General features: G+C 41.0%; 2 protein-coding genes across 6 annotated transcripts in view; one reads left to right on the forward strand and one right to left on the reverse strand.

Annotated features, from left to right (window-relative positions):
• Positions 1-24,662, reverse strand: part of lrch1 (leucine-rich repeats and calponin homology (CH) domain containing 1) — a 57,722-nt gene that overhangs the window by 14,392 nt on the left and 18,668 nt on the right. For 2 of the 5 annotated variants that reach the window (XM_063888466.1, XM_063888463.1), the window contains exons 2-15: positions 23,950-24,094; positions 23,360-23,486; positions 22,792-22,897; positions 21,746-21,882; positions 21,377-21,507; positions 16,789-16,876; positions 16,000-16,105; positions 11,659-11,774; positions 8,799-8,869; positions 8,215-8,298; positions 7,770-7,847; positions 5,599-5,635; positions 3,471-3,543; positions 2,125-2,241 (exon numbers count right to left, since the gene is read on the reverse strand). In XM_063888466.1, the coding sequence (XP_063744536.1) occupies positions 2,125-2,241; positions 3,471-3,543; positions 5,599-5,635; positions 7,770-7,847; positions 8,215-8,298; positions 8,799-8,869; positions 11,659-11,774; positions 16,000-16,105; positions 16,789-16,876; positions 21,377-21,507; positions 21,746-21,882; positions 22,792-22,897; positions 23,360-23,486; positions 23,950-24,094 (1,416 nt within the window). The remainder of the gene's footprint in view (positions 1-2,124; positions 2,242-3,470; positions 3,544-5,598; positions 5,636-7,769; positions 7,848-8,214; positions 8,299-8,798; positions 8,870-11,658; positions 11,775-15,999; positions 16,106-16,788; positions 16,877-21,376; positions 21,508-21,745; positions 21,883-22,791; positions 22,898-23,359; positions 23,487-23,949; positions 24,095-24,662) is intronic. The other 3 variants (XM_063888468.1, XM_063888465.1, XM_063888464.1) reach the window with 2 other exon arrangements.
• Positions 12,402-15,460, forward strand: LOC134867697 (E3 SUMO-protein ligase ZBED1-like). Its single transcript, XM_063888469.1, has 3 exons — positions 12,402-13,505; positions 13,914-14,542; positions 14,637-15,460. Exons 1-3 carry the CDS (start codon positions 12,659-12,661, stop codon positions 15,033-15,035), a joined length of 1,875 nt encoding a protein of 624 aa, XP_063744539.1. The 5' UTR covers positions 12,402-12,658; the 3' UTR covers positions 15,036-15,460.

Consider the following 24,662-nt stretch of genomic DNA (forward strand, 5'->3'; position numbering starts at 1 on the left):
CTCTGTGAGTGTGTGTGAACACGTAACAGTCAGTGCTAACTGCCTGCTACATATCACTTCCTTTTATGGAGCAAATGACTGAAACACACACACGGCTATGATTCATCTAAAATGTTGGACAGCTCCACTGTAAGTAGGATACTCCTTTAGGGACCATTATCTAACACTTAAAATATAGCAGCTAAAAATACACACACACACACACACACACACACACACACACACACACACACACACACACACACACACACACACACACACACACACACACACACACACACACACACACACACACACGACACGGAAAACTCATTTATATTGCAGACACACACATTTAGAGCGACATGGAACCATCTTAATATGGCCCCTGGCTGTCTGGCAGTTTTCGAAGAAACACAGAACTACTTTTCTACAACTTGAAAACACAACAGAAGAGATCACACACATCAGGGTGCTGCTGGGGTGCGTGTTGCCATTAAAACCTTCCTTAAACTCACTTCAAATACACCAATTAAAACTTGTTCTGTCAGATTTAAAGTCTCATCGTATCAGAAGTGCACGCAGAGAGCAGAGAATATTTTTCACCCTTTAGCTTTATTCAGATAAAATAAAGGAGTCAATAGATAATTGTTGAGTTATAGATGTACTTTTTTAAGTGGTTTACTATAGTATCTTAAAATAAGTGCCTAATAATTCTGATGTTATCTCCCATGTTTTCTCCAAAAAAAGGGTGAATTCTCTGTAGGTCAACCAGCTCGCAGTCCATAAATAATACATAATGGCACCGAAGCTGCCGGCCGGTCAAATACAAAATACTTAGTATATGTGTCAACGTATAAAAGTTAGACAGCTCTTCTTCACACACCCTGTGTTTACTCCTCTCCACCATCTCCACCATCTTCATGCTCACACATTTGGTGAGCTTGAAAGTCACCGAATCCAGAGTGTGTGTGTTAATTACTACAGCAGTGTGGTCACAAATGCACCCCCCCCCACACACACACACACACACACACACACACACACACACACACACACACACACACACACACACACACACACACACACACACACACACACACACACACACACACACACACACACACACACACACACACACACAGCAGAAAACTACAAAAACATCCCAGCATGTCAGGCGATTAAAAATAAATCCATCCTGTTGTCAGCCTGCCTCTATTAAAGAACCAGTTTATTTACGGTTTTAAATGTTATAAAATGTGTTTATATATAATAATTAAATATTATATCGATAATAGTGAGACGCTAACGTCACTTTCAGTCTAAATTAAGCCCCGCCCACTTTCCGGTGAAAATCCTGCATCAGAGCGAAACAGAAAATAAAAGTGTCTTCATGTCTTAAAGCTGCTGAGTCATATATCGCACCTCAAATAGATCCAGAGCTCTGGTTCCTTTACTTCCTCTCCAGAAAAAAGGAGAGTAAAAGAAAGGATCAGAAATCTCAGTCTCAGTGTCAGCCTGCTGCCTGCCACTCGTCCCCCGCAGACCCCCCGGACATCCATCCCCTATTTACTCTCCGTAAGCTGTCTCTGCCGTCTGACCAGACACCTGACACCATCTTCATATTTCTGGACTCAGTAAACCCTTTCTGACCCACAGAGAGATTGATTCCTGGCATCACTTTAACATTTTACTGAGAAATTGACATTTTGGTTTGAGGGCGCACGCCCCCAGAGAGAGGGAGCAGAGACCCTGATACTGGTTTAGACTGAACCCTGGTTATATACAGATATTTAAAAAGCTCACAAAATTAAACAAAACTTAATCTGTGATTTTAGGAAAAGCGTTCCATCGGTCCATGAACTCTTTTAGTTGTATAAAGTCTGCAGAGCCGTTTAAACTTAGAATCTTTTTTGTCTGGGTTCAAGTATGGCAGTGACATCACTCATTGGTTTGTGGACTCCAGGTGTGAAGCCTTGAGTTGGTGTTTGCAGCCTGAGGGGCACAGGAGGCTGCTACTCACTTATCTACCTGAATGTGTAATAATGTGTATTTTAAAGAATATTTTTTTCAGTTGTTTATACTGATGGTTTGAAGAAGAGGCTGCAGAACGCCAAAGGTCTGCAGAGTTTTTAAAGAACCTACCGCGGCCGTGGACGCCTCCATCCTGACCCGCTGAATCTTTATGGAGGGGGGAGGCCTGCGAGAGGAGGAAGGGGGCGAGACAGGAAGTAGGTGGCGAGCAGGGCAGCGAGGGTGGGGCTACAACCAGGAAGTGGGCGTGTTCAGGTGCAGGAAGTGGGCGCGGAGTGTGTGTGTGGTGCAGGAGGGTAGGAGGGGAGGGTAGGAGGAGGTTGGGGGGGCACCAACGTTGATTTAAGTATAGCAAGGCCATAATCATTCCACGAGAAAACACACCCCGAAAACACACCACAGAGATTTGAAAATAATTCAAAACAGGGTTGATACACATGCAGGATGATGATGGGATTTTCACAAGCATGCAGCAGATCACACAGAGGAGGAGAGACAGGTATATAAACAAAAGGAGAGTGTGAAAAAGGGGAGACGAGAACACAAAACAGCACAAAAACAAAATAAAGATTAGTGGCAGATCACCTTACACATCACCTCCCATGCTGTTAGCATCAGGTTAGCATTGTTAGCAGTTAGCAACATGTCGGTTCACAGTTAGTACAACAAAGGCTGGATGACTGCTAGCTAGCTCTATGAAATGTAAATAATAAACAGCATGGGACTGAAGCCATAGCTCTACACACATAGCGGAGGAAACACTGAGCATAAAGCATGACTGCTAGCTTAACATAGCGTTAGCATAGCCTCCAATAGCACCAGCTCTGCGTTAGCAATTTTGCGGTACGTTACTCGAGTGTTTTTGGCCTCTTCTCAACATCATTTTACAGGTAGATATTTAACATTTTACTCCACTACATTATGATTCAATACAGTTCAAAATAAAAGGATAAAAATATGGTTTATTCTGAGGTTTTTGTATGCATTACAGCTCCTGAAAACGTGGCTTAAAGTCTTAACTTTACCTTAAAAACTAAGTATTTGTGACTAAATAAACACCAATCTAAATTGTAGATTCAAACAAACATTCTTACATATAATTCAGTAAGAATTTAAAATCTAATCTTTGATTCTACATGGTTTGTAGGGACATTGTGTTTAATTAATTATCATTTTTGTATGAAACAGGTCATAGTTTTCCTAGATTAATGATCTTCTTCTAACTATGCAACCGTGTATAATTGTTTAGCTGTAATATAAGAGATCCTGCAGCCTGTAAGAAGATTAAAAAAACATTTAAATGTTAAAGTTAAATGTGCATCGTGTAAAATCCCCAACAAACATCATATATTCTGCTCCTTTCTTTGGAAGCACAACCCAACATTTAAAGAGTGCCTCTTCAGCATCAACCTGTTTCCACAGAGGTTTTAGCCCCCTCTCAGCCCAGGTGGACTCACCTGAGCGGGGCTTAAGTCCGAACACAGGGCTGGAGAAAGACGGGGGTCCGCAGGCCGGATGTCTGTCATGTCGCTGCAGAAACAGAGAAGGCGACGACAGTCAGTCACTCTCACTAACAAAAAACATGACTCTTCAGAACTTCACAGGGAGACGTTTGCAGACACACGGACGTACAAACGACGAAGTACATTTAATGAAGAACTGTAGAGCTTCTACATTCTTGCACTTCTCATTTTATGCTACTTCATATGTCTGGACCTCAACAATTAAGAGGGAAATATTGTTATTTTACTAATTACTGTAAATGTTGCAGATGTTCACAGGAATAATTTCTTTAACCAAAACAGACTCAGAGAGGCCCACCAGGATGAGGTTGTTGTGATTCAGTTTATTTAGCTTTAGTCAGCTGCTTAAGATCCTGCAGAGAGAGAGTGTTGCTCTCTTGTTTTGTGTCTGAATCTCGGTCAGTGTGTGTGAGGGCTTTTTCCTGCAGAGCGTTGTTAGAGCCATCCGAGAGAACGAAGGGAGTTATAGTCTCCTCGTCTCTGAACCTCCATCTGATCCTTTCTGTTAAACTCTGCAGACGCTCAGATCCAAGGCAGTGAGCTGGAAATATGTAGGTTGGTTTTTAAAAAAAATTCCCCAGAAATCGCATGACAAGAGTGACGTTTATCTGCGCGTCATTTATGGAGTCAGGACGTGGTTAGCTTAGCTTAGCATAAAGACTGGAAGCGGAGGGAAACAGCTAGCATGGCTTCTAAATCAAACTAACGTTCACTAAATAACACGTTTACTCCCCAACAGAAATATAGAAGTTGTGGATTTAGAGGAGGTAAAGTGCTGTAAAGCTTCCCTGCTTGTTTTCCAGAGAGTTTCAGTATAAAACCTACAATTGGCTTTAGGCGTAAGTGATATGAAAGTTTAAAGTCACAATAAACTCCAAAAAGTGTCCTTAAAACTCCTAATTCTCTGACTATAAAAAAACAGCTATTTTGTTTCCATCAGTTCTTTCCTACATGTTAACTTCTGTATTATATTTCTCTATATTAGCCTTTATTGTTTACTTCTCTACCATGATACTGAGCCAAATACCTTTTTCTAGTCCCTCACACACTGTGTTTTTCTACCAGATAAAGACAATAAAATCTTATCTTTCCCTAAACCGTAATGCCAATAAAGTAATGAAGTTCATAAAAGGGAATGTTATTGTCCGACTGGGCTGGTTTCTTATAAAACAAACAAGAATATACGTAAAAAGCCACTGCAGATGATCTCTTTACACACTGACATGCAGACTTTGGATGCACGAGTAGCCATAAATACACACTTCCTGTTCACATCCTGCAGCACACACACACACACACACACACACACACACACACACACACACACACACACACACACACACACACACACACACACACACACACACACACACACACACACACACACACACACACACACACACACACACAAACACGTTTGGTTCACTGCAGTTTGAAGCCTGAATTCTGCGCTGTGTTTACCTTGATGGACATGTGCCACTCATACTCCCGACATGCGAGCTGAGTGTGAGCCCTGGCCTTCTGTAAAATCATCCTCCTCTTTTTCTGGAACTCACACACACCCTCCTCCGAACGCTGACACACAACGCAGCAGAGGCCTTCAGTTATAGACCCGCTTCTTACTTATAATCGTATAGGGTTTAAATTAACTTATATAGCTGCTATATTTCAAATCTAAAGGCTGTAAATACCTTAAATATAAGGTTAGTAAGCTTCAATTGATCATAAACAGCTGCTTTGTTACCAACAATACAGGCTTTAATATTCTTTAAATAGTTAGAAAACATTTCCTCATAAAATTGCTTTAAATCTTACAACAATTAGGCTTTAAATGACCTTAATTTGTTGCTATATTACTTTAAAAACATAGCTTTGAATTAACTTAAACAGAGGCTTTTTTACTTAGAAACTATAGGCTTTAAATCGAGAAGGACAGGCCTCAGCATGACCTGCTTCTAAAGAAAAGCGTATTTAGGTGGCGTCAGATATCATGCTGTACGCTGACGACTGCATGCTGTTTCTGACTGAGTCAAAGTGAATACTAAAGACCTGAACACGTTACCTTCGGTGTGCTGACGCCGTCATCGCTGTCCTGCCCACTGCAGAGAGAAATCCACAATTTAAAACATTTAAACATTTAAAAAGAAACCCACAACCAAGAGTAAAACTGTTCAGTCATTCCAGAGTTTAACTTGCAGGTTTGATATCAGAGTGGCTAAACTTCACAACTCTTTAAAATTGCGAAAGGAGACAAAGATCTGTGATTATGGGATTGTATACTGGGAATTAAGAATGGGGTATAAACATGGAAAAAATAGTCAAATACCGGAGGATTGACACTTAATAAAAACGTCTAAATGATCCAGGTAGTGTATCACATTCATCTATAGCTCTGGCACCGCCCTGAGTGGCAGCCTGTTGAAGCAGCTCTCCTAAGTTTCCACTGTTTCTTTTTTTTCTCTATTTTTTCTGCACTACTGCTACTTTTTATTGTACTTCACTTATTTGTAAGTGTTGGGCCGAGTTGCAGCGCCACCGAGGGATTTACCAGCTGTTATACGCAGACACAGACGGGGGACATGCGCTGGAGCCTGCGTGACGCAAAAGAGGGCAAATAATAGGAGGACATTTAAACCTTATTTGCCCTTCGTTATCATGGGGAACGTCAGTTTGTTGGGAAACAATACGGACAAACTCGCAGCACTTGTGAAAACACAGCGGGAGTACCGGGAGTTGAGTTTGCCGTGCTTTACGGAGACATGGCTTAACGGAGAAACACCAGACTGTCTGGTGGAGTCGGACGGCTTCACTGTAGTTCGAGCCGACAGAGACAAGCGGAGTGGCAAGAAGAGAGGCGGAGGACTTGCCGTCTTTATTAACAAACTATGGTGTGACCCTGGACACGTATCGGTAAAGGACAGTATTTGTACTCCAGACATTGAGCTGTTGGCGGTGAGTTTGAGGCCCTATTTTTTACCTCGGGAGTTCTCACACCATCGCTGTTGTTGTTTACATCCCACCAAGTGCTGCAGCATCGCAGGCGAATGATGTCCTCCACTCCTCCCTCGTCAGCTGCGTCACAGACGACAGCAAGGAGGAGTACAGGGCCCTGGTGGAGAACTTCGTAGGCTGGTGTGACAACAACCACCTCCAGCTCAACATCAGCATGACTAAGGAGCTGGTGGTGGACTTCAGGCGGAGCACGAAGAGGTCTCTAACCCCCATCACCATCAGGGGGGAGGAGGTAGAGGTGGTGAACACCTACAAGTTCCTGGGAGTGCACCTGAACAATAAACTGGACTGGAGAGACAACACTGATGCTCTCTACAGGAAGGGACAGAGCAAGCTGTTCCTCCTGAGGGGGCTCAGGTCCTTCAGCGTGTGCACAAGGCCACTGCAGACGCTTTACCAGTCTGTGGGGGCCAGTGTGCTCTTCTCTGTGCTGGGATGTCCCAAAGGGATGCTGACAGGCTGAACACGCTGGTGAGGAAGGCTAGCTCTGTAGTTGGAGTTAAACTGGACAATCTGGAGGAGGTGCAGAGCTAGTGAAGATGAGGAGTACGTTCAGCCACAGACTCATCCCACCTCGGCACAGCACTAACAGCTGGGAACTCCTTTGAGCCTGTAGCCATCAGACTGCACACCAAGGGGTTCACCATGAGACCCCCTGACAGTAACCGGACTGCACACCAAGGGGTTCACAATGAGACCCCCTGACAGTAACCGGACTGCACACCAAGGGGTTCACCATGAGACCCCCTGACAGTAACCGGACTGCACACCAAGGGGTTCACCATGAGACCCCCTGACAGTAACCGGACTGCACACCAAGGGGTTCACCATGAGACCCCCTGACAGTAACCGGACTGCACAATAACCTGCACTCTTGTTCTGCGCACCCACACACACACACACACACACACACACACACACACACACACACACACACACACACACACACATTACTTATCTGTATATATATTTTTTGATTTTAGATGTGTGTTTCATCTCCCTGTGTGAACCTGTTCTGTTTTTCCTCTTCTCCGTTGCTGCTTAAACACTCACATTTCCCCACAGGGATTAATTAAGGTACATCTTATCTTACCTTGTTAGTCGACCAGCAGTTTACAAATGCTTGAATAGCTGCACCTTTGCTGTGAATATATTCACCATAACATACTTTAAACACAGTAGTGAGTATTTCCCATGTCCACAATATAACATAAGTCTTACTTGAGAGACTCCTCCACAGTGACCATCTCCACTGGGTAGAGCTGAACTCCAGACCCATCGTCATGCTCCGTGCTCGCTCTGATCAACAACAACAAACATTACATTCGATCATTTGTAAGAGAGTAAAGTAGTTAAGTGTTTCTGAGAGGACTTAAGTGTCGTTGTGAAACTGCCTAGTCAAGATGTATTCATCGATATTTTCAAAATAGCTTTTAAAGATCGTTCACCGAGCTCAACGTAATGTAGGTTTTAGCAAATATAGGCTTGAATAACCTTTAATAGTTCATTGACTTACAAACCAAAGGATTAAAACATACCTTACAGTACAAAAGGTAGCACAATTGTCTTTAATTTGGTTGTTTTTGATTGTTTACAATGTTGTAAATTATGAAAGAATCCCAGTTCTGTAATTATTTTCTATCCTTCCTGTGCCGCCGGCTCTCACCGGCTGGGATCCTGCAGCAGCTCCACAGCCTCCTTCAGCTGGTGGATCATATCCAGCTCCATGCTGCCCCCCGTCACCTTTGACCTGCAGACACAATATATATCCATGATATTATATCTATACAATCTATGGTAAATATACTGCAATCACAGAGAAGATAATGGTGAAATTTATTTTGAAATGTATTTGACTAAACGACTACCCTAAACAATCGATGATACAAACACAATATACCAATTATCACCAGTTAACTTGTTAAAAAACAACTGGTTTTCCACCGTATCCCCCTCTGTATCTGTATTAAAGTACTGTTATATTTTGAGATCAATGATAATAACTCTTTTTAGTAATTGCTTTTATTTTGTTATCTTATTGATGTTTAATTAACTCTTGTATGTATTTCTCTTTTTAATTGTGTTTTGTTCTGTGTGTGTGTGTGATAAATATGGTGTGTTGTTATTGTAAAGCACTTGAATAAATAATAAATATCAGTTATATTAATAATTAAGATATTTATATAAATACTTTTTTAAACCCGTTAAAAAATATTAACAAATACGAAAACAAATAATAAAAATACTCACATTTGATCTGTGGGCCAGTGTGAGTCTTCCTCTATCCTCAGAGGCTCGTCATAGTCTGCTGCTGTCCGACCCTGCACACACACACACACACACCAGCTGCCTCAGTCACATGACCCACGGACTCTTCAGCCATTGGTCTAAACTCAGAGACGTTACAGTCCTCTCTGAAACTCAAACTGAACAATAGCCTCGTTGCACGGTAACCGTAAATTCTACTTCCGCTGTTACTGTATGCGCTTCTAAACTTCCGGTGTGATATCGGTGAACGTCAAACATGGCGAGTTTCTACACTAGATGCCTGCAGGATCTCCCAAACATTTCCATCTCAGATGTCCACCGACTTGTTCGGATGGGCAGTTCTACACCGAAGAGCAAACGTGATAAGGGATACAAAATGTACCTATCCAGTTATATCGACAATTATGAAGGTAAGTTGTAACTATGGCACAATATTATTGTAGCTACATAGCTAACATTAGCGCTTACATAGTGATATTACTGTGGTAATAGCTTTACTTACTTTTATAATTTAACGTGGTCTTTGCTCGACTTTTCAATGTTAGAAAGATATAAGATTAAATCATTAATTAAACCAAAATCCTCCGACGCAAGGCTTCGTTGTCCTCAACCAAGTCACTTGCTCGTATCACCGTTTGTGGCAACACCGAGTAGTCGTGGTCAGTAGCTACAGCCGCGATTTCCATCTCGTTGTCAGAGACATCGGGACTCTCCACATCTGGCCGCGGGCGCCTCTCCCAAACACTCGGTCTAGGTGCCGATAGCTCAAACCCGTTCCAAGAAAACAGAACAGGGACTGATCCCTTTTGGAGTTTTCTTAGTCCCCCGGCTGTCACGACAAAATCTGTGCTTTTAAAGTGCCTACTGCAGACCTTTGAATGTTTCGTCGGACTGAAATTATCCCTTCGGATTCTCCTCAGCCACTCGGCCCGTACCGCCGGGTCAACGGGAAATGAATGAAAGGAAAGTAGCTTATTGTACCTCGAAGAATTCGTACACTGAGGTACACAACAGTGCAGTGCCGATGTCCCCACCCTTTGAAAGGTCAGTCGTCTTTCTTTTATTGTGAACACACTCATTGTACACTTCTAAATAGTAAAAGCCGGTTACCGGTATCCAGCTGTCAAACGCTATCATAACACGGAAGTGTTCGACCGGAAGTTTAGACGCGCATACAAGTAACAGCGGAAGTAGAATTTACGGTTACCGTGCAACGAGGCTATAAGGACACTCTGTAACTCTTCCTCTCCTTCATCACTTCCTTGCTTCCTTCACTTGTTCATCACTCTAGGAGGGATACATTAACTGAGATAAATTTGAATGAACATTTAATACTACTTCAAGTTTAAAAGTAAAATAAAAAGGAAAGAAATTAGGAGACAAAAAGTGTGAATTTTTAAGAGAAAATGATTAGGGACACATGAAGGTGTTAGAATAATAACAAAAATAGTTGTAATTTAGAAAAAAGTCAGAAATTTGAAAAAGTCCGAATTTTGAGGAAAAAGTGACAATTTTGAAAAAGTAATCGGAAATTTGTAAAAGTCGACATTTAGAATAAATTACAGAAATGTTAAAGAAAGTCAGATTTTTTAGGAAAAAAGTGAACATTAAGAAATAGTCGGAAATTCAAAACAGTCGAGATTTGGTGGACGAGTGGCAGGTGGCAAGCTGACACTGAAACTGAGATTTCTGAATTACATCCTCTATTTTACTCTCCTTTTTTCTGGAGAGGAAGTAAAGGAACCGGAGCTCTGGATTTATTTGTTTTTTGAGGAGCAATTTATGACTTAGCAGCTTTAAGACATGAAGACACTATTATTTTAACGCAGGATTTTCGAAGAACAGTGGGCGGGGCTTAAATTAGACCGGAAGCGACATTAGCGCCTCATGCGGTATTTCTCTAGAAAAACCTCTGACATATTTTCCACCTTCGTTAATAGTTATCGGGCATTTAAGTGCAAATCTGAGGCTGTAGTTTTGTCTCGAGCACTTTTAAGTCAAGCTCACTTCCAGCTTCATCTCCAGGCTCCTCTGCCTTGGTTTTGAGTTTCCTCCTTATTTGGTCACAGAGGCGCTCAGTCAGTCAGACTTTAAGAGTCTCTATAAACGCTGCTCTGACCTCTCACAGTAAACCTGACACACCATTAAAACTAACCCAAATCTCCAGGAGCAGAAACACAAACAGGAGCAGTTTATATAACCCCACAAATAACATGTTATACTAACGGTTAGGAGACTGGGTATTACACTTATTATAATACTTTATGTATCCCGGAGGGAATTGGGTTTTGCGGCAGTTGCTCGATTTTAGAGGTAAATGACAAAACAAAAAAAAGAATAAAAACATTTGTAATAAATATTTGGTAAAATAAGAATGTGCAATAAATCAATAATAAAATATGGTTTTTGTATACACTATATATTATAATGACATTTCTTCCATTTGATTTAATCAATTTGCTGTTCTTATGTTTGAATAAATATCTTAAATGTATTTTTATTGCTAATAAATAAAAAAAGATTTACATTTTATATTTCTATAAATATTTCCAGTCACTTTTATTTTAACTTGTTATGTTTATGTACATATTTGTATTCTATTTAAATTTGATCTTACATTTTTATTTACTTTATCTTTTATTTATTTTAATATTTCTATAAATATTTATGTTTATTCCAATTTTCCAAATCTTTATTTAATTTCGTTTAATTATAGAATGGAGCTGTTTTCCCCCTCTGCTCCATGTGGGTGCACCTCACCATGGCCCTTTCTATGATCATCCAGGTGCTAAACGGTCCTTTTGACAGATAACCAAAGATAAATTAACTAAACAGTCCTTACCTTGATGTAGTTGACGAAGCGTGTGCTGAGGGCCGAGTCTCTGTAGTTGATTTGGTCTTTCAGGGCCTCCGTAGGACTCTCCTCGATCAGACGCACCGAGTTGCAGGCTGAGTCTGCTGGAGACGAGACGGGAACGCCAACCACCCATAGTACCGTCATTCTACTGCTTCATGTAGTTTATTCAAACGGTGTAGTGTGTGAACAACATGTGTTTCAATGCAATGTGCTCTACTAACCATCCCACAATGTAAAGCATTTTATAAATACTTTCAGAATACTGACATTGGGATGTTTTTAGATCCCACAATAAGGTTGTAATTATAAAAGGAACAACAAAAAAAACCTTACTAAATAAAATATGTACTTATGTTGATAATGAACTGAAAAATGACTAAAAATATAAAACTGTCTTTTAATACTGTTTCACTTTTTTAAATTCTAAAGTGTTTTACTTCCTGTTGCTCAGCTGGGTGTCTGAGCTTCTCGCTGCAGAATCACAGTCTGTCTCACATCTTAAATCTGAGTCCAACACCTGGAAGTAGCTGCAGGATGTCAACTACTTTACAGAAAATCAGCATCCAGTATGTAATGCACAATTATATAATACCAACTAGGGCTGAACGATATATCGCATTTGCGATAATATCGCGATATGACCAAGTGCGATGTTCTAATCGCGAAAGTCTGCGATTTAAAAAAAAAAAAAAAATTAATTTTTTTTTTTTTTTTTTTTTAAAAACAAAAAAAAACTTTTTTTTATATCATTTAAAAAATCATACAGTACATATCAACATACAAACGTACAAGGGGTACACACGTATAAAAATACATCAACATTATAAAGAAAGGCTGCGATTATACTCTGTTCACGTGATATGCGGGAGTAAAACGAGATTGTCTAACCACAGAGGCTGCACTCTGGTCACGTGACACAGGGAGCAAAGTTTTGAAACAGTCTACCGGAGAGAACTCGCAAGCAAAGCTAGCTGTAACCTACTCAATGGCCTCAGGCTCAACAGAACCAGACCCTGCGGGGCTAGTTTCAAAGAGGAAATACACATCAGTCGTGTGGGACTATTTCGGTTTTAAGAAAGAAGATGTTGCACAGTGTCAGGTACTGTGTAAAACCTGCCTGGTCAGAGTTGGTACATCACGGGGCAACACTACCAATTTGTACCAGCACCTAAAAACGCAGCACAAAACAGTGTATGATAGATGTATGGCTACAAAATCAAGCAGTGTGCAGAATAATCCTAGTAAAGTTAATCGGCAAGGATCACTGACCGAACTGTTTGAAGGTGTTACGCCATATGAACGCAGTTCAAAGCGGCACACGGAAATTACCAAAGCAGTAACCCAATGCATCGCGAAAGACATGATGGCCGTCAATACGGTGACCAAGCTTGGGTTCAATAATTTGGTAACTACGCTGGATAAGAGGTACAAAATGCCCTCCCGCACGTATTTTAGTCAGACTGCCCTTCCGGAGCTACATATGCAGTGTAGGCAGAAAGTAGCAGCGGACTTGAAGGCTGTGGAGTTTTTTGCGGCTACAACAGACATGTGGTCAAGCCGTACAGCGGAGCCTTATCAAAGCCTTACGGTCCATTATATCTCTGAAGACCTCCACCTCGAAGCTCGCAGCCTTCAAACGGCCTACTTCCCCGAAGACCACACAGGCGAAAACATTGCTGCTGGCCTGAGAGAGGGGCTTGCGTGCTGGGATCTCACTGAAGACAACCTTGTCTGCATAACGACGGACAACGCGTCAAATATGGTGAAAGCAGCACAGCTGAACGAATGGACCAGACTCCAGTGTTTCGGACACAGATTACATCTTGCTATTGGTAAGTTTCTGCTGAGAGAGAGAGAGAGAGAGAGAGAGAGTGTGTGTGTGTGCGTGCGTGTGCGTGTGTGTGCATGCACGCGCCTGTGTATCACTCTCTCCCACAAACACACACCACACTATTATTTCCCTTGTTCTTTAATGCTGTTAATTCTAGTTATGTTATGTCAACCCAACGCTGATGTACCCACCTCTCCTTATGTATTTTCTTTTTTGTTTTTGTCTTATGGTCTGATGTTCTTGTATGTCATGATGTATGTAACAATAGCTTTGGCAACACTGTTCCCATAGTCATGCTAATAAAGCAAATTTGAGAGAGAGAGAGAAATGGTGAAACCTTGTATCACACAACTGCAATTGTTTGAGTTACACTAATTTTACTTTTTTACCTAATTTTTTTTTCCTCCAGAAAATGCAATCAAAGATGATAGAGTATCCAGAGCAATAGGGCAGTGCAGGAAGTTGGTGGGGCACTTCTCCCACAGTTGGAAGAAAAAGGCAGCGCTCACTGAGGCACAGAAGGAGCTTAAGCTTCCTGAGCACTCTCTCATTACTGAGTGCCCTACAAGATGGGGGTCCAAAGAGAAAATGATTGCCAGAGTGCTGGAACAGATGACAGCCATATCAAAGGTATTGTTAGGTGACCGACATGCACGCCCCCTCATCCCAACCTGGCAGGATGCTGCCGTGTTGAAGTCCATTCATAAGGCACTGCATCCTCTCTCCGAATTTACTGATGCTCTTTCTGGAGAGGAGTATGTGAGCATCTCCTACCTCAAGCCAGTTCTCCATCTTCTGGCAACATCAGTCTTGGCTGAAGATGCTGAGGACACTGATCTGACTAGATCAATTAAAACCAAGGTCCTGGCTTACCTCAACGACAAGTATAGTGACCTCATCACCCAGGAGCTTTTGGATGTTGCGTCTTTCATGGACCCTAGGTTCAAAACGCAATACATCAGCGCAGACAACCTTCCTGCCATTAAGGCCCGACTGAAGACAGAAATGGTGGAATCAGCAAGACGTACACATAATCAGGTTAATCCTTGAAAATAATTGTTCCACAAACACATACTATAATAGGTATATATAAGCTAACTGCAAAACTAATGTCTCTTTTCCCATCTGGCAGGAGAAGAGGTCTCGCACTGAAACCGCTCAAAATTCTCCAAGTGCACAGGCCTCTGGGGGAAAGGCAAAGAAGTCTCTTGGTAGTCTTTTTAAAACCAGTGTGGCCTCTTCAGCTTTGCCTCTGCCACTTGAAGATGTCGTGGAGGCAGAGTTGAATAGTTACCTGTTGAGCCCTGTCATTGACGGAGAGGATGATCCCTTAGCCTGGTGGAAGGTGCACAACATTCACTTTCCACGACTGTGCAAGATGGCCCGCAAATATCTATGTGTGCCAGCCACAAGTGCCCCCTCAGAGCGTTTGTTCAGCACTGGAGGGAATATAGGTACTTGCACTCGCTCATCCTTAAAGCCAGCAAAAGTTGATATGCTGGTCTTCCTAGCAAAAAACCTTGAGCTATGATGATTATGGCTGGCAGAGCCATACTCATTGTGCACTTTAGTTTGTGCTGTGTTACTGTTACTGCAGATAATCAAGATGTTCAGCCAGTTTTAATTTAAAGGTGTGTTTGTGTGTGTATACAATTGCTATATTATGTTTGCACTTTATGTGTAATGTTACTGACTAGTTTTATTTATTTAATATTATTTTTTTATTTAATGACTTTCTAGCAGTTCACAGATGTCGAAAGTCGAGTGTGGTAAAGCCACAGATTGCTTTTTTATATATATATATATATTTCTGCACATTGTACTGACTTTCATTTTAATGTTTACACCAGGGTTCCTTGTCAGCACTTTATGCTCAGATGTTACTATACTATGCTCAGAGGTGTTACTACTCAAAATATACTATTGTGTATGTTCAAATATACTGTTTTGATTGAATTAGTTGTCAGTCATCATTCATGCAAACTCATGTCATCATAACAGAGGTATGTCTTCCAGGAAAGAACAGTTTAAAATTAATGTAATATAGTATTGGCCATACTATATGATGTTTTGCTTGTCAATAATACAGAAGACAAAGTCCTTAAAAAATAATCGCATATCGCATCGCAATCGCAATATTGGCGCGAAAAATCGCAATTAGATTATTTTCCATAATCGTTCAGCCCTAATACCAACATGTATATTCAGAGCAAAGTTCTTTATATAGATGGATGGACGGGTAGATAGATGCATAAGGCCGTAAACTGGAGCAACACTTCTGTAAACGTTGGTAAATAAAAACGTTCAATACTGTAGTTTCATATCTTGGGACACATATATGGAGCTTGTATGAACAAAAAAATAAAAACCGTTTTCTTGGTGACCTTCAGCAGCTCTGACCTGATTGAAGCTGATTGAAATCTATTTAAACCCAGTATCTGGGGACAACAACACTTGGTGTGTGTGTGTCTGTGTGTGTGTGTGTGTGTGTATACCTGTGAGGGAACTGATGTGTTCACTGGAGTCGTCTTTACAGATCCCCTCCTCCTCTGTGATGTGGCTCATCGGGACGTTGAGACTCAGACTGTCTTCATCCGACGGCTGCAGCAAATAAATGATAAATACAATTTTAAGGATGTTTATTAAACAAAGACATTCCAGAAATCCTCTGGTTTCAGCCTCAGTAATGGAAGGTCATTATCATTATTTACTCACATTTAAAAATTACAAAATACATAAAAAATATATAATAAAGCTGCATTTTCAAACAACTGTCCAGCCTCACACTTATTTGTCATGTTAAATGAAGAAAATGTAAATAAATGAAGGAACAAATAGGATTTCAACACAAGCTTGTGTTTAAAAAACATAAAGAGTTGCATTTCAAAATTCTACTTAAGTTTAAATATACGATTATATCCGTTATTAAATAATCCACAGGTTATTTACTCCAATGCTTTCAATTATAATAAAATAATTGTTTAGCTGACACATTATGCATGTTAATTACTCATTGAAATAAAGACTAGTTCAATAAAAATAAAAACAATAAAAACAGGACTAGGTATGCATCACTAAACACTGCACTAATCTGCCCGGCAACACAAGTATTCATCATGTAGAGAACTCTTAAAAAATTCTGAAAGTCTGCAGAACAGCTGTAAAGAATGTGTTTAAATCAGCTCAAACACACACACACAAACACACACACACACACACACACACACACACACACACACACACTCACACACACTCACACACACACACACACACTCTCTCAGTACCTCAGTAGCAGACAGTCTTTTGTCTCCGTTGTCGCTGCCGACTCCGGAGTCGCTGTCCTGTTTCCTCTGCTGCTCCATGTCCTCCACACTGCACACACACATACAGAGGTCACACACACACACTTCATGCTCAGAGGGGGAGTATCTGTGCGAGGTGAATCAGAGAGAGAGAGAGAGAGAAAGAGAGAGATAGTCTCCTCCTCCTAATCACTCATTCTGATTCCCTGCTCACATCATGTGTTTAATGCAGATTTATGTCAGGATGTTTCACATTTTTCAAGTTTTTTCTACTAAAACTTGTATTTTGTCAAACATTTTACACCAAAAACACCATATACTATAATGTGATGTGTACTGTATTCAGTATATGACACTGTATGTAGAATAAATGAGTTTTGAACAAAGTAAAGGTGTGGAAACTATATGTCAATAAAAAAAAACGTAATAACAAATACAAGCATCATTTAAATGAATATTGTATATAATATATAACATTGCCTTATAGCAGGGGTGTCCAAACTATGGCCCGGAGGCCAAATGTGGCCATTTTGAATCGGCCCTCTGCAAATTCTAAAAGTATAATGAATAAGGCCCACAAATTGAACTTCTGCTTGTCTTATTTTGTACTTCTCAAATATATATGTGTTCAAATATTTTAATGAGCCCAATTTTCAAATACATTTAGTCATTTCAAACTTAAAACATCTTCTAATAAATCTGAGTTGATAAAAAAACCCAATAACTTATTTCTATAACCAGCTTGAGATGTAACCTCCATATTTCCTCTCATTCTCAGCGATGTGAGGCTTCTGTTTTAAGGAAGGAGCTGCCGACAAAATAAATGAACCCTAAAGAGAGATGGATGTAGGCTGTTTTCTGAAAGCGTTTTCAAGTATTGCACATTTTTCACCTACATTTGATTTGTGGAAGTGGCCCAGCTCTCCCTATATTGTTCTGTATGTGGCCGTCGGTGAACAAAGTTTGGACACCCCTGCCTTATAGCTATTCATGATGTGTCTGAGTGAATAAAAACAGAAACATGATTGCAACATCATGATATGAACCCACACCAAATGTGAGGACAGGATGTGGAGTTCGGACCTTTATTTTGGCGGGGCATCCCAAACAGTGTTTTCTATTTTAAGGTGTTTGAATTAATGAAGTTTTAAAAATAGCATCAATTTGATCTCAGCTTCTTCTGCAGAGAGAGGAGGGGGACAGAGAGGTTTATTTTAAGACTCAAACAACAAGACTTAACAGGATTCAAGATGCAGGAAAACTGAGAAGGACGATTCTAAAAGAAGTAGGAATAAAGACAGTTAGAAAAAGAGAGGAGCAAAGAGAGAGATGAATAAGCAAATAGCTGGAATAAAACTAAAGAGGCAGGGAGGGAAAGGGAAACATAAATAGACAGAATGGGATATAAATGTAGATAGCAGGGAAACAAATATCTGAGGAATGTAAATGAAAGAGAGCCAAAGAAAAGAGACGATTAAACAGCAGCAAGACAACTGAGAGAAACATGGGAGAAAACAGGAAGACCAATCTGAGAAAGCCAAAGAAAATAAGAGGACAAAGAATGTAGAGAAGTGTGTGTGTGTGTGTGTGTGTGTGTGTGTGTGTGTGTGTGTGTGTGTGTGTGTGTGTGTGTGTGTGTGTGTGTGTGCCTGCGTGTGTGTGTGTGTGTGTGTGTCCTTCCCACGTGTTGGGAGTGTTTTCAGTGGGTGGACATTACAGATGTTATTCCTCTCTCTGCTCTCCACTAGTTTCCTCTCATCCTTCATTTCTCCCTCTCTGCTTTCAATAACCCTTCCTCTCTTATTTCCCTCAACTTCGTTCTGTTTATATTTTATTCCTAACTCTTTGTATTCATGTTGTTAGTACTTGTACTTTACTTGAGTATTTCAGTTTTTATTTTGTTACTCTTCTTTACTTTTACTCCACTACATGTATTTAATCCCGTTAGTTATTTTACAGATTAGGATTACTGATGGTGAATATAATCCCCCTTAAATCAGACTGTAGTTCACCTGCAGTAAATCCAGCAGCTACCCTGCAGTATACAAAGCCATTCAAACTAGCTGCACCTTTACCAGCTCTGAGAACACTTTAATGATCAATCATTATAAAACATATCAGAGATATTATTCTGAAATGGACCAATCAGACAATGACTACTTTTACTGTCGCTACTTTAAGTACATTTAGAGGAGAGTACTTTCTACTTTCACTGGAGGAACATTTAGAATACTTTTACTGTGACAGAGTATTCCTACACTCTGGTACTTCTACTTTACTCAAGTACAAGACCTGAGTACTTCTACTTTACTCAAGTACAAGACCTGAGTACTTCTACTTTACTCAAGTACAAGACCTGAGTACTTCTACTTTACTCAAGTACAAGACCTGAGTACTTCTACTTTACTCAAGTACAAGATCTGAGTACTTCTACTTTACTCAAGTACAAGACCTGAGTACTTCTACTTTACTCAAGAACAAGATCTGAGTACTTCTACTTTACTCAAGTACAAGACCTGAGTACTTCTACTTTACTCAAGTACAAGACCTGAGTACTTCTACTTTACTCAAGTACAAGATCTGAGTACTTCTACTTTACTCAAGTACAAGATCTGAGTACTTCTACTTTACTCAAGTACAAGACCTGAGTACTTCTACTTTACTCAAGAACAAGATCTGAGTACTTCTACTTTACTCAAGTACAAGACCTGAGTACTTCTACTTTACTCAAGTACAAGACCTGAGTACTTCTACTTTACTCAAGTACAAGATCTGAGTACTTCTACTTTACTCAAGTACAAGACCTGAGTACTTCTACTTTACTCAAGTACAAGACCTGAGTACTTCTACTTTACTCAAGTACAAGATCTGAGTACTTCTACTTTACTCAAGTACAAGATCTGAGTACTTCTACTTTACTCAAGTACAAGACCTGAGTACTTCTACTTTACTCAAGAACAAGATCTGAGTACTTCTACTTTACTCAAGTACAAGACCTGAGTACTTCTACTTTACTCAAGTACAAGAACTGAGTACTTCTACTTTACTCAAGTACAGACCTGAGCACTTCTACTTTACTCAAATAAAAAACCTGAGTACTTCTACTTTACTCAAGTACAAGACCTGAGTACTTCTACTTTACTCAAGTACAGACCTGAGTACTTCTACTTTACTCAAGTACAAGATCTGAGTACTTCTACTATACTCAAGTACAAGATCTGAGTACTTCTACTTTTACTCAAGTACAAGACCTGAGTACTTCTACTTTGCTCAAGTACAAGACCTGAGTACTTCTACTTTACTCAAGTACAAGACCTGAGTACTTCTACTATACTCAAGTACAAGATCTGAGTACTTCTACTTTACTCAAGTACAAGACCTGAGTACTTCTACTTTACTCAAGTACAAGACCTGAGTACTTCTACTTTACTCAAGTACAAGACCTGAGTACTTCTACTTTACTCAAGTACAAGATCTGAGTACTTCTACTATACTCAAGTACAAGATCTGAGTACTTCTACTTTACTCAAGTACAAGACCTGAGTACTTCTACTTTACTCAAGTACAAGATCTGAGTACTTCTACTTTACTCAAGTACAAGATCTGAGTACTTCTACTATACTCAAGTACAAGACCTGAGTACTTCTACTTTTACTAAAGACCTGAGTACTTCTACTTTTACTAAAGACCTGAGTACTTCTACTTTTACTAAAGACCTGAGTATTGTTGAATTTAACCGTTTGGATACTTGCACAGATCCTTTTCAGTTATGAGTGAATTTGTCTTTATGCTATGGATGCTAACGCTAACAGATCTGAGGCTCTGCTCTGTTTGTTTGGGGCTTTGAGCTAAACGTTAGCATGCTGATATCTCCCCATCATCTCCGCCTTCTCTCTGCTGTTCTCAGTCATGTCTCCTCTGTGGGACGAATGGAGAATTTCAGAATGTAAACTCTTGACCTGCGTCCCACTTCCTGTCCCGTTCCCTTCAGCTGCTCATTTCTTTGTGTCTGTCTGCACTCCGGTATCTGTGTGGTCGGTATTCGGTCTTTCCTCCCATCCTTCCTCCCTGCTCAACCTGTATGCCTCAGTATGTCTAAGTACAGTTTCAGTAGAGCTCCTGCAGCGGGGTGTGGAGTATACGGTGTCTGCAGAGGAGCTGAGAAGCACACAGTGTCACGGCATGAGAAACAACTAAATGAGCAGCTCTGATGTGATGTAAAAATAACCCGGCAGCCGCGCTGGAGGTCTGACAGCTTTCAGAATAAACGTTTAGAGCAGAGTTGATGTAGAAATGTTTTAAACTGTGCGAAGGAAACAAAATCCAACTCTCTGTGCCCCGTGTGTCGGTCACTAATCTGTTTAATCTGCATCAGTAAAAATTAGTTATTTGCTAAAAGGTTTTAAAGACTGATAAAGCATTCACACTTTAATCTGCAGCACTCACATCACCTTTAACTGGTTTAACAGCCGGTAAAAGAATACAAAATGAGGATCCCTGCAGAGTAGAGCAGATATTATAAGCAGATATGAACACAGTGAGAGATGAGTATTGAAGTCCTGTGACTGACCTGCCGGCGCCGGCCCGTGTGAGGCTGAGTCTCTCGATGACGGGCAGGTAGAGAGCGTCCGGCATCTTGTCACTGCGACACGCCTCCATGCTCAGGTACTTAAAGATGTGCACTTTACCTTTAATGCAGATCTGAAACACAGTGTTTGAGAATGTGGTTCAGCCTCTGACATTAAGTGAGGATGCAGGGTTCAATAAAAGGTCCAAACTCTGGTTTCCTTTCTTTAAATAAAAAAAGCTCAGGTGCAGCATGCTGTTCACTTTTTGGGGTGTTCAGCAGGTCTGATCTGTTTACCTGTCAGTGTGACGGGAAGTGTTTGAGTGAAATTAGCTTTTAGCATCTCTTGTGTGTGTGTGTGTGTGTGTGTACCTGTGCAGGGGGGCTCTGCAGAGGGTTGTTCTCCAGCTGTAGAGACTGAAGCTGCTTCATCTTCCTGTAGCAGACGGGGATGGTGGACACTTTGTTACAGGAGAAGTCGAACTTCACCAGTGGGAGAGCAGCCAGGTCTGCAACACACACACACACACACACACACACACACACACACACACACACACACACACACACACACACACACACACACACACACACACACACACACACACACACACACACACACACACACACACACACACACACACAGACAGGAGGGTCAGGTTCAACTTCACTAAAGTTAAAGACTTGTGGCTGAGGGGCAGAGGAGGAGCTGCACAGCGCTCTTGGGTCACCGAGGGTCAGGAGTATTTTCAGAGTGAGTTCAGGGTGTGTCGCTGCACGCAGAGACTCTGTGGTCTCACATGTGGAGGATCACATCGTGTTTATAGCAGAGATTCTGAGTGTAGCTGCTGCACACACCTCTTCTGTCAGATGCATAAATACTACAGTTAAATCTTAATCCCACTGTCAGAGATGTTTAAGAGAGATTTACCTAAATGTCTCTAAAGACTTTCCAGACAAACTTTAGGTTTATTTTAGGAACGGTCTGTGATGTGGAGCTGCAACAATTACCTAAAAAAGATAGAAAAATCTTCCCTAAATGTATCTTTGAGGTGATTTTTTATGCACAAATGCATTTCAAATATGGATATTTTATGGATATGTGTGCATACCCCTGTGCATTTATGTGTAATATGCAATGAGCAATTTTGAACATTTGGACATTAGTCAATTTTCATGCAAAAATGTTTTAAAATATCTGGAAATGTGCTGCTTTTCTCAGTTTAATGTCATGTTAAAGTGGATATCTTACAATATATTATCCAAAACAAGTCTTTAAAGACCTCATGTTGGACTTTTCAGGTTTTCTTCTCACACTTATGGATGATTAATATTGTATTTGCAGCCCTTCTCTGCAGTTTAATTCCCTCAGAGATAAATTAAAGGATGTAACGGTAAACAGTTGGATGTCTCCTCACCCTCCGGCAGGACGCAGAGCAGGTTCCTGCGCACGTTGAGTTCTCTCAGAGCTTTGAGTCTGCCGATGTGACGAGGAAGAGCCGTGATCTCGTTACAGCTGATGTCCTGCACACACACACACACACACACACACACACACACACACACACACACACACACACACACACACACACACACACACACACACACACACACACACACACACACACACACACACACACACACACACACACACACACACACACACAGGTTCACTGAAGTGGTGTTTCCTGTTGTAGTTTTTTGCTGACTGGCTACTTGACAAAACATGGCACAACGAGTGGGTGTCAGTAAATCAACAGTAAAGTCAGTAAATGTGTGTGTGTGTGTGTGTGTGTGTGTGTGTGTGTGTGTGTGTGTGTGTGTGTGTGTGTGTGTGTGTGTGTGTGTGTGTGTGTGTGTGTGTGAATGAAAGAGCAGGCTAGAAAGCATTTCTTTTCCCAATGGACGAGTTGTCTGACCCTCCCTTTCCTCCTCTGATCTTTCTCTGTTATAAGATGTCATATTGAGGTGTGTGTAGGGCCTCACCAGCTCCATGAGGTGGTGCAGCTGTCCGATGGCCTCGGGCAGATTCACCAGTTTGTTGTTGGAGGCGTTCAAGACCCTCAGAGGGAGATTACACAGACAGGAGGGCAGCGAGCACAGCTGGTTACGACTGAAAACACACACACACACAAACACACACACACACACACACACACACACACACACACACACACACACACACACACACACACACACACACACACACACACACACACACACACACACACACACACACACACACATAAAGAAATTCTTTCAGAACATTTCCTCTGGAGCGAACGATCCCTTTAGTGTCTGTTTTATTATTGTTATTAACCCCATTTGTACTTATATCTGTATAAACGAATCTCAGTGAGAAAAGAAAACAGCCTTTTAGTCTCTGACCAGTAAAAAAACACACCCAAACACACACACACACACACAGACACACACACACACAGCTTTTCTTTTGTATGTGCTCAACAGATATCTGATTCCTGCAGGAAGACGTTTTCTGAATAGTAACCATTAAAGTTCCACAAAAAGCCTGCAGCAGAGTGTGTGTGTGTGTGTGTGTGTGTGTGTGTGTGTACCTAAGGTTGAGTGATGTGAGGGACTGCAGGCTGATGATGGAGTCGGGGATGGTCCTGATGCAGTTGTGGTAGAGACTGAGGCTCTCTAAAGCCACCAGGTGACAGACCTCTGAGGGGACGTCGGACAGTCTGTTCTTCGAGAGGTCTGAAACACAGAGGAGAATCAGGCATTAAACGCAGAAACAAAGAGCCTGTCAGGCCTGCCTTCATCTGACTCAGTATGTGTGAGTGTGAGTATGAGTATGTGTGTGTGTGTGTGTGTGTGTGTGTGTGTGTGTGTGTGTGTGTGTGTGTGCTCAACAACATCACATCTTGTTTAACCTCTGGAATAAAAGCATCATAACGTGATGTTTACTGCAGTGACCTGAACAGAAATCTTGCACTGTAAGACACGCACGCGCACACACACACACACACACACACACACACACACACACACACACACACACACACACACACACACACACACACACACACACACACACACACACACACACACACACACACACACACACACACACACACACACACCTGGCAGAACATTTTTGTTACTCCAAATTTGAACTGGTGCTTTACTCAAATTGTTCCAGTTTTTACTTCAACTTCTCATGTTAATAAATATGAGGTGTTGTATTAATTGTGCAGCACTATAAGCGAGTTTCACATTCACAAATAACATTGCTAATACTTATTTTGTGTGGTTAGGATACTAC

Source organism: Eleginops maclovinus, chromosome 7 (assembly GCF_036324505.1).
Source record: "Eleginops maclovinus isolate JMC-PN-2008 ecotype Puerto Natales chromosome 7, JC_Emac_rtc_rv5, whole genome shotgun sequence".
Lineage (NCBI taxonomy): Eukaryota > Metazoa > Chordata > Actinopteri > Perciformes > Eleginopidae > Eleginops > Eleginops maclovinus.

What these genes read in the sequence shown, in the direction of transcription:
- LOC134867697 (XM_063888469.1), top strand. Translation starts at nt 12,659, where the DNA reads ATGGCCTCAGGCTCAACAGAACCAGACCCTGCGGGGCTAGTTTCAAAG. An exon ending in CAGATTACATCTTGCTATTG is followed by an intron (nt 13,506 to 13,913) that starts GTAAGTTTCTGC and finishes TTTTTCCTCCAG; the next exon opens with AAAATGCAATCAAAGATGAT. An exon ending in CAAGACGTACACATAATCAG is followed by an intron (nt 14,543 to 14,636) that starts GTTAATCCTTGA and finishes CCCATCTGGCAG; the next exon opens with GAGAAGAGGTCTCGCACTGA.